The 9,923-nt window shown below is 39.0% G+C and overlaps 1 protein-coding gene across 4 annotated transcripts; it reads right to left on the reverse strand.

Moving 5' to 3' along the window:
• On the reverse strand, positions 2,837 to 9,716 carry LOC109840125. Of its 4 annotated transcripts, XM_020408644.1 has the most exons (12): positions 9,514 to 9,716; positions 9,409 to 9,433; positions 6,142 to 6,395; positions 5,393 to 5,605; positions 5,131 to 5,211; positions 4,960 to 5,046; positions 4,715 to 4,810; positions 4,532 to 4,585; positions 3,461 to 4,452; positions 3,330 to 3,378; positions 3,197 to 3,236; positions 2,837 to 3,100 (listed from the first exon to the last, which is right to left on the reverse strand). In XM_020408644.1, the coding sequence occupies exons 3-12, from the start codon at positions 6,379 to 6,381 to the stop codon at positions 2,952 to 2,954; spliced, it is 2,001 nt and encodes a 666-aa protein (XP_020264233.1). In that variant the 5' UTR covers positions 6,382 to 6,395; positions 9,409 to 9,433; positions 9,514 to 9,716; the 3' UTR covers positions 2,837 to 2,951. The 4 variants fall into 4 exon arrangements, with proteins under 4 accessions (XP_020264233.1, XP_020264234.1, XP_020264231.1 ...); XM_020408645.1 differs by lacking the exon at positions 9,409 to 9,433 and having other exon boundaries at positions 6,142 to 6,425; XM_020408642.1 differs by lacking the exon at positions 9,409 to 9,433 and having other exon boundaries at positions 9,514 to 9,715.

Consider the following 9,923-nt stretch of genomic DNA (forward strand, 5'->3'; position numbering starts at 1 on the left):
GGAGGAAAAGCAAGTCTTTTGTAGATGTTCTTTGTTTTTAGCACCCCTTTGAGAGAGTATTTGTGTGAGGGATCTGAGAGTTTGTGAGAGGGTTTTATTTGTGAGATTGTAAACCCTATTTGTATCTCTCCCTCTAATAGTAGATCTCCCCCTCCTTGCCCCGTGGACGTAGGCTATTTGCCGAACCACGTAAAATTTGTGTTATTATCGTGATTTGTAATAGCTTGTAGGATCCCTCGACGCGCAGTCCTAGAGCTGACGAGAGGAAGAGCTGATATCTCACTTTGATGAGATATCTGGCTTTCGGTTCTTGTTTCCTTTGAGAAGCGAGAATTCCGTTGTGATCTAATCTCTTGTTGTGCACCTTGCGCACCGGAGGTGCTGCCGAAATTTCCGCTGCGCACAACAAGTGGTATCAGAGCTCCAGGTTGGATTTGGGAGCTTGTTTGAAGGATTCGCTGAAGGATTCCTATTTGAAGATTAGATCGACAACATGGGAGAAACAAGCACATCGGGATCGTCTCTTTCGAAGGCGATACAGAGTCTGAGCATCAATAATACAAAGATTGATGTTCCGAAGTTCGACGGCAAGATCAATTTCGGTTTGTGGAGGTGTCAGGTGATGGACGCCTTGGATGCACAAAATTTGGAGGAGACTCTTGAGTTACAAGAGAAACCCGCTGATATGGAGGACAAGGTTTGGAAGAAAATGAATAGTAGGGCTTGTGGAGTTATTCGGTCATGCTTGACGCCGGATCTTATTTATGACGTAATGAACGAGACGTCGGCGAAGAGAATGTGGGAAACACTCAATGAGAAGTATCTGACGAAGAGCATTGAGAATCGGTTTCACTTGAAGAAGAGGTTTTACCAATTCAAGATGAAGAGGGGAGTTTCCATTCGGGAGCATGTTAACAACTTCACGAAGCTAATTTCGGATATGGCCAATGTAGATATCATGGTTGAGGATGAAGACAAGGCGATGCTACTATTGTGTTCGTTGCCGGAGGATGATTTTGGAACGTTTGTTCTCACTATGATAAATGGAAGAACTACGGTTAGCTACAAGGAGGTGACCTCAGCTTTGGTGAATTATGAGTTGAGGAAGAGTGATGGCGAACCCTCCGAGAAGGCATCGGGAGATGCATTAGCAGTTCGAGGCCGTGGTCCAAACCGTCGTCCAGGTGATCGCTCAAGATCGAAGTCAAGAGGTGGCCATAGAAATATTGGTAGGAATCAATGTCGCTTTTGCAAAGAAGAAGGACATTGGAAGAACGACTGCCCAAAGTTGAAAGATAAAGCCGGGAAGAATAAAGGGAAAGCTGTACAAGCTTCGGAAGTGAATGTTGTCAAGGCTAGTGATGACAATTCAGATACGGATTCTTCAGGCTATTCTTGCTCTGCATTACCGTCAGTTTGTTACGCTGACTCTACGGAGTGGATGATGGATTCTGGTGCTACATATCATATTTGCCCTAGGAGGGATTGGTTCTCCAGCTTTGAGGAGTTGGAAAGAGGGGATGTCGTACTCATGGGTAATGATCACGCATGCCCTATTGGTGGTATTGGTACAGTACGGATCCGAATGTGTGACGGGGTGACTCGGGAGCTGAAGGAAGTGAGATTCGTTCCTCAATTGACGAAGAATATCATTTCGCTTGGAACTTTGGAGGCAGCTGGCTATAAGGTGATCTTGGAGAATGCATGATTTTGAGCGGCTGTTTTGTGCAAACCGAGGAGAAAAGGCAGCGGCTAATTTTGAAAGCAAAGTCCTTTGTTTATTGTTCTTTGATTTGTGTACCCCTTTGAGAGAGATTTTGTAAGAGGGATTTGAGAGTTTGTTTGAGAGGGTTTAGATTGTGAGATTGTAAACCCTAGTTGTATCTCTCCCTCTAATAGTAGATCTCCCCCTCCTTGCCCCGTGGACGTAGGCTATTTGCCGAACCACGCAAAAGTTGTGTTCTTGCTGTGATTTGTAATAGCTTGTAGGATCCCTCGACAGGTCAGTCCTAGAACTGATGAGAAGAAGAGCCGATATCTCACTTGGTTGAGATATCCGCTTCAGATTCTTGTTTCCTTGGTGAGACGGGAATTCTTATCGATCTAATCTCTCTTGTTGTGCTGCCGAAGTGCTGCCGAAATTTCCGCTGCGCACAACACGATCCACATCCAATTTTCAACTTGAGGGACCAGACATCTTCAGATTAGAGAAAATAGTACCTTGAGTTATCTCATGTGCGGGACGGAGCAACAAAACTAAGGAAGTATATCATGATCTTTAAAACATGTAATTATGGATAATGGTTTGGAAATATATCTAGTTTCAGTTCTGGATCATATCATAGCATTATAAGATGGTGCTTGTTACTCTGGTTTTTCATTACGATAGTTTTGTATGTAACTATGATGTTATCGCCCATTATCCGACTTATTTCATGTTTTCGAAATTTTTTATTATGCAACGAAAGAGGTCTTCGTATCCACCAACGACGCTACTTTAAACTGTATGAGTTCATGCATTAATTCTACATTTTCTTTATTTTTATGTATTCTATATACTTCTCATATTTCTCGTGGTATTGTTGGAGGATGTCCAAACGTTTTCAACTCTACCCATATGCTACACCTACACAAGCGCCAGGTCAAAACCATTTTCAGTCGGTTTGCGGATTAAGTGGTTTTTATTTGGGACCTATCTGTATACATTAAAAATTTTCGAAGTTGAAAAGATGTTTACGTGTATTATAACTTGGCACACAAATAAAGTTTCAAGAGAGGGTTTATAAAAAAGACTCGTAAAAAGAAGTAATGACCATGAGCAGCAACAAGAAACCTATATTGTAAATGACTCGTGCATTTTCATGTATATATTTGTAAATGAATGCCTTTTGTTCTCCTACAGTTTCATGTATGTATGCATACATCACTTTGAAATCTATATACCACGAAGTTTAAGCCATAGAGACTTCAAGACAAGACATCACGAGCCACAGCAAACCAGGATCGTTCCTCTTCAAGACCAAATAAGTTTCTCCTCTTCCAACCTCGTCCAACACAAAGTCCTCGCAGAAGCCAACGATAGTGATAATCTCCATAGCAGCTGTTGAAGAAAACTGCATTAGTTATAAGATCCTTTCGAAGAAAATCAACTAGTGTAAGTGACCCTTGCAAATGACTAAAGGAATGAGAAGCTTACCTTTGTAATTCACCACATTCTTTTGAATCTGGGGATTGGACTGCAAGTTCAATGGGAGCTGTAAGAATTCTTCTTAAAAAAATTGCAAAACCGCGTATATCACAAAATCTTAAAAAATGTAACAGTACCATACCTTCCTTAGTTTTCTGAACTTCATCTCTTCTGGATGTTCAATCACATTCCTGAACACAAAACAAATCTCAGAGATAAAATCTGAAGCGAAGCATAAAATAAATAAATAGTGAAAACAGAACATAAATAAACCTGATAATCTTGATAAGTAATTGAAGGGCTGAGGTAGCGTCCAATGATGTTGCTTCAGATCTTAGCCTATCAATAGCTCTCTGGATACGTGAACAAATAGCTGCTCCAGGCTCCTCAATTACTTGCAAATCATCATCAGGATCAGGCTCGACTTTCATAACCCCATCTAATGCTGAATTATTAGAATTTAAAACTATTTCAGAACCGCTACCAGGATCAGGTTCCATGAATTCATTTCCAGGCTCAGCTTCTGTTGCTCCACTGGATTCTGAATTATTAGAACTTGTAACTACTTCAGAACTGTCCTCAGGATCGGGCTCCGTTTTTCTCATCATGGCGTTTGATGCTGAATCACTGTAATTTGAAACTACTTCAGAACTGTCATCAGGATTGGACTCCACAACTTTGTCTCCCGTCATTTTTTGATCAGATATACAATCGTCAGGATCAGGTTCCGGCACATTTCTGGGATCTGAACAGATCACTGTGAAGTCAGATTCATCAGAATCCGGGTCTGCAACTTTAGCTGTTTTAATAACTCGCATGCCACATCCATCAATGAATCTCATAGAATTAAAAAGATCAGACTCAACCATCATCTGATTATCAATATCTAAAGAAGAATCGTCAAGGTCGGGCTCTTCATAGTTTTCAATCATCAAAGTATCATCAGGGTTTGACTCAGCAGTTGTCTTCTCCACAACTCCTTTCAGTTCACTGTCATCAGGATCAGGTTCTAGTGTTGCATCAGATAAACTATCGGACGCATGAAGCTCTTCAGAAGGGGCATTTAAGAAGCGACTGTAAGCAGCAGCCACTGAAGATGCTCTCGCACTACCCAATGAATTAAAAGTTCCTCCAAGCTTTTGACCAGAGCTAGAACTGCTTACTCCAAGATCTAGCTCCTGCTCATAATGATCCGAGATCTTGCGACCAGTAAGGGTGTGACTCCTTGATTTCGTCCAGTCCAAGGTAGCAGCTTCCTCATTCAACTGAATTTAAAACAAAACCATCAGTGATCTATGCATGCAGATGCTGTTTGCTACAACTGTACATGCACATAATTATTACCTGTTTGTTTAAAGCAAAGAAGTTGGCATCATGTTCAGAGTGAACCATATGGGCCTGATATTAACAAAAAATAAGAAGAAAAAGAACAAGTCTAAGCATGCTTGACACAAAAGAACTTACAACGATTAAAAGTAGTTACCCAAGTAGGTAACAAGCAAGTCAAGCTATTGGAAAAGTTCTTACTAGTTCATGCAACAGAGTCTTTTTTATGCTTTGATATTTCCTAAATCCATTAAGATCATCTGTTCGAAGGCGAAGGGATATCTCCTCTCCTTGATTCTGCACCAAGTTGGTAATGTCAAAATTTGTTCGAAAAGTTCTCTTTTTTGTGTATTCAATTTCAATCTGTACTTTCCATGCAGGGTCAACTGTGTTTGTCCATTTATCAATTACACGTTTCAAAAAAAATGTGACCAGTAAAAGAGTACCTTATTGAAGCCTAAAATGCATTTAGGACTGATGCCTACATATCCCACGGGTGCCATTTCAGTCATAATTCCTACCCGCCAATGGTGCTGAGAAAGGAGGGGCAAAAAATTTGATGTTAGAAGCTATAACTGAAAGGTGGAGACACCATTATGGGAAGGAAAAACTGTCACCTTATTCATAATAGCAATGATTCCACGATCAGATGCAAGCATGTGCATTCTTCTCAGTGCCTCAGAGGGTGGAGGATTCAGCTGAAGTCAATGCTAAAGTAAGTACACATGACAGTAATCAATGTGAACTATTATTCACCAATAACTAAATGGATAACTTTAGTATTACACTAATAAAAACTTGCAGAATACACTTCCTTCAACAATCACAGCTAGTTTGTTTATTACCATCAACTAGAGAGAAAGGAAAAGAAAAACTAACCTCAATTCCTGGAAGGTGAAGCGTGCGGAAACTACAAAAGATGTAGGCTCCTTGTGGAAGTTTCAACGAAGCTTGTGCATTGTGCAAAGATCGATGTCTCAATCGCTTTTCCTCTTCATCAAATCCTACTATCCTTAGATCAGATTTTATACTTGTTTCTGAAACCTCCTTGACCTCATTATCAAAAGCACCCATCATTCTGATTGCTTTTCCCTTTAACAAAAAAAAAAAGCCTCAACTTTGCTGCATATGGAAAAGGCATACCAAAGACCAACACAATATGATTCCTATAGTAGGAAATTTTAATTAAGAAAAGGCTCTTGCATCAATAATTGTTGTCACCTATACATACAAGTAAACTTTTCTAATCTATCATAACTTGTTGGTTCCCTGCACCTGAATGGCAAACTAGGGAATCACATGTTTTTGTAGACGCCTACTATATACATATACATATGTCCAGACCTCCCAAACAGAAAGTGTTCTACTGTTCTAGTATGGCATGTAAAATGGTGCATATCATTTGCACAGAACATACTGCTAACACGTACCTAGATTTTCTAACATTGTCTGGTTACTAGCGTACAACTAATAACTTATCCATAAATTCAGATTACGACGTTAAGTTACCTATTACAATTTTCAAAGAACCTGGCAGGATTGTTCGAACATAGGTATATTAGACAATTCTCAAAATAGCTCTTCAGGGGATACATATAGATACTGTATGGCATGAATATAAGCTTTACCTCAATAATAGAAGCTTCTGTCAAGCTCCAATGAGAGTGCTCATCAGAGAATGGGTAGATCAGCCTTGAACTTTTGCTTCTAGATTGTGGGACGAGAAGCTTCAGTGTATCAGATTTGACATCAGTTAACTTCCGTAGCTTGTCTCCAAGTTCGTGGACCTTGGAGGTTCGATCCACCTCCACTTTCAGGTGTTTTCCCCTCCATATGACTAAAATATTCAATTTGTCCTGCTGTCCCATGCTTGCAGATAGAACTAGATGTAAATGTACAACACAGTATACACCTAAAATCAGTTTATTCTTTTCAAATTGCAGAAAACATCCTACTATATTTGCTATAAACTCACGACAAAGGCCAATATAGTGAAGATCATGGCAGTACTGTGGATGGAAAAAAAGTAATAATAACAAGTTCTAAATCAAAACTTGATTTGAAGTTTGCTTGTGCTTAATTCTGCAAGTAAAGCAATTAGCCCCCCCCCCCCCCCCCCCAAAAAAAAAAAAAAAAAAAACAAAAAACCCCCCACCCCAAAAAAAGGAAAATATATACATAAATAAAAAATATAAGAAATTAAATAATAAAATAATAATAACATAATAATATAATAATAATAAAATAAAATAAATGGAAAAAGTAATAAGACCATAGTCTTATGAAGTTAGTTCCTGCACGCAAGTTTTCAGTGCAATTCAAGTAACATGCAGCCAGGCTTATTGAGGCGCGCGCCTCGGGCGCGCCCCGGGCGCGAGGCGCTTCGGCCTGGGGGAAATGCGCCCCACACGCGAGGCGGGGCGCTGCACGCAGCGAGGCGCGCGCCTCGCGTGCGCCTCACACCTGCGTTATGTAACATATTCTTTCTTCTATTTTTTTAAATAATTTACATAATTACATATTTATATCATGTAATATACTCTTTCTTACTAGTTGCTAATCTATTTTCATCTTTTCATGTTTAACCTATAAAAAGGAAACAATAATTAGTAATTTAGTATACTTGTTTGCTAATTGTAACTTCATTCTCTAATTAGCATGCTAACTAGCAAATTATAAACATGTAAATATGTAATTGTTACATTCATTCTTCATCTTTTCATGCTAAGTAGCAAATATCAATTAAGAATATTAACTAGAAAATTATGAACAGTCATGTTTGTTAATTATATTTCTTAGTCTTTTATGTGACAATTTATAAACATATGCTCATAATTGTTAATCACTTAATTTGATGATTTAAATACATGTTTTTTGTATCTTTTTTATTACTTTAAAAATTCAGTTAGCATAATTTGATGATTTAAGTTGATATTCTCATAATTTTGGATGTAGGTAACTAATATGTTGCTTATATGTTTCTGTCTTATGATGTTGGTAAATATTAGTTTGAGTTATGCGCCTCAATTAGTGAGGCGCGCGCCTTGTTGTGCGCTTTGCGCATGGTGCGCGTAAGGGACCTTTGCGCCCCGCATTGCGCTTTGCGCCTCGATAACACTGCATGCAGCAAAGATACCCGCAAAATTAAAAACTATTTTGCTCGTGATGCCAAAGCAAGGACAAGGCTCTCCCTCCCTCCCTCCCTGATCAAGGCAAACTTGAATAGTACCTAACTGGTATTGAGGATGCAAGGGTCCGGCTAACTTCATCCTGGAGGAATCAATGGGAATATCCAGGCTCCTGGATGCATCTTATAATAAGCATGGTGTACATCTAAATTGCGGACATCTTTAGATGACACAAAAGGTTGCTAATTGTTCAGGAGGCAGGAGGTTACTCCAACCAAATGAGTAAGAAAAATACTAACTGGTGGCAGGATGTAAGCAGCTGGGGACTCTGGTTGGTATAGGAACTTACACATGGCCAAAGACAGCTAGTAAAGGAAGCTACATTATGGTAAATAGGAATTTAGCCTTCTCTATACAATTGCAAATAAAGAAAATCACCTCCTTCAGGCTTGGGATCCACAAATCAAACCATGAATTAATCTACAATAATGATCGAACAATATAAGTTTAGCTTCTGTTTTATTTTGTGCAATAAACTACTCACAATATCTTAAGACCCAATTGGAAAATTCTGACCCTTTACCATAGGGATACTAGAACAAGGGCTTGCATGATGCGTAAGAAAATCTACCACAGTATGGACCTAATTGTTTTGAGAGTTGTTGAAGAACTGTTTAAAAAACCACATCGCACAATCTTATATTGTTGCAGTGCCCAAAAGAGAGACAAGCTATTACTAGGATATTGTGAGGTCCATAAATCAAATAGCAATGTCATTATTAAAATTAGGTTAATAAATTTCTCTTCAATAGTTTTTATTATTATTATTTATCTAAAAAAATACCAGGGCCTACATGTTATTAATAGAGAAGAATATTGAATTTGCAAATATGGGAATACAGAGAGATATCAGGTTAAATGCTTAATGTTTCGACTTAACGAGTTCAGATTTTTCTATTAACTTTGAGCAAAGTTCTCATTGAACTCTCATAATGAAAATAAAGCTACTTAAGCAGACAACGCATATATGAACCCCGAGGCAGCAAAAAGGGGAAAAAAAAGGAAAAAAGAAAAAGAGGACTCTTACAACTTATCTTCTTTATAAAAGAGGAGTATTGTGCATAAACATGTCATAACTGTTATTGGTGACCTAGAAGATGGCTCTTGCTACTTACCTTCTTGGTAAAAGACATCATCAGACATAAACGTGTCATCTCTTATACAAGACCCCTCGGAGAAAAATAGCTACAAGATGGCTCTTACAACTTAGCTTCTTATGAAAATGGGCGATAATACATAAACATGTTATCTTTGTCATCATAAGCACAACCTTAATAATACAATCATTCATTCCAGCACCTAATTTTGTATACCTTTAACTCCTCCAAGACCCTCTTAAACTTGTTATGTCCAAAAAAATATGCAGCGGGGGGGGGGCGGGGGGCGGGGTCTCCTCTATGAGGGATTTAAGAAATGCCTGCTCACTTAATTAAATCTCCCCAAATTAGGATTAATATAATCAAACCCGTTCCGTTTCACAATCATCATTTGCTAGACCATCACAAAAATAGAATTTCAACGCAATTAATTCAACAACAAATTCACGGGAAAGACTCAATTCTCAAAAACAAAGTTGACAGCTTGCCTAATCAATACCTTGCCCTTAGCTAAACGAATTTACAATTATCGCATGGAAATGATCAAAACTCAAAAGAATTAGCAAAGGGAAAAGTAATTCCACGGGGGACTCGTGATTTTTTTGCCCACCTCTCCAAGAAAGAATCAAAATTTTCTGTAGAATTTGGCATAATCGAAGGGTTAGGGTTAGGGTTTAGGAACGAAAAAAGGGTGAAGGGAAAGCGGTAAGCTTACCTCCGAATCGAGTTCCGGTGGTAGAATCGAAGCCTGATGCCGGAGTTGGATGTCTCCCGATATAAACAGCGGTGAAGAAAGAAATGATTTGGTGTGGTCACCTTCGGTGTGTTTAAGAGCCCAAGTTTTCGGCAGAACTCGGCGTGCTTAAAGGAGGGGGAAGGGTATTTTCGGCAGATGCGAAAGTGGGTAAGCTTTGAATTCAGGTGATTTCACGCTTCGATCGGTTGGGGGTATTGACTCGTTGGCGGGTACGATTACCAGGGAGAGGAACATTCTAGAATATAATACTGCGCATTAATTCTAGTTATCTTCTTGTGCTTTAACCCGTTTGCATAGTTTCTTATATGTAAAGAATTTTCCTTAGTTCACCCCCATTAACATAAAATTTGTTCCTCCTCCAAATCGAG

Source organism: Asparagus officinalis, chromosome 5 (genome assembly GCF_001876935.1).
Source record: "Asparagus officinalis chromosome 5, Aspof.V1, whole genome shotgun sequence".
Taxonomy (NCBI): domain Eukaryota; kingdom Viridiplantae; phylum Streptophyta; class Magnoliopsida; order Asparagales; family Asparagaceae; genus Asparagus; species Asparagus officinalis.

What these genes read in the sequence shown, in the direction of transcription:
- LOC109840125 (XM_020408645.1), bottom strand. Translation starts at nt 6,381, where the DNA reads ATGGGACAGCAGGACAAATTGAATATTTTAGTCATATGGAGGGGAAAA. An exon ending in CAGAAGCTTCTATTATTGAG is followed by an intron (nt 5,606 to 6,141) that starts GTAAAGCTTATA and finishes TTTTTGTTAAAG; the next exon opens with GGAAAAGCAATCAGAATGAT. An exon ending in TCTTTGCTTTAAACAAACAG is followed by an intron (nt 4,453 to 4,531) that starts GTAATAATTATG and finishes TTTTAAATTCAG; the next exon opens with TTGAATGAGGAAGCTGCTAC.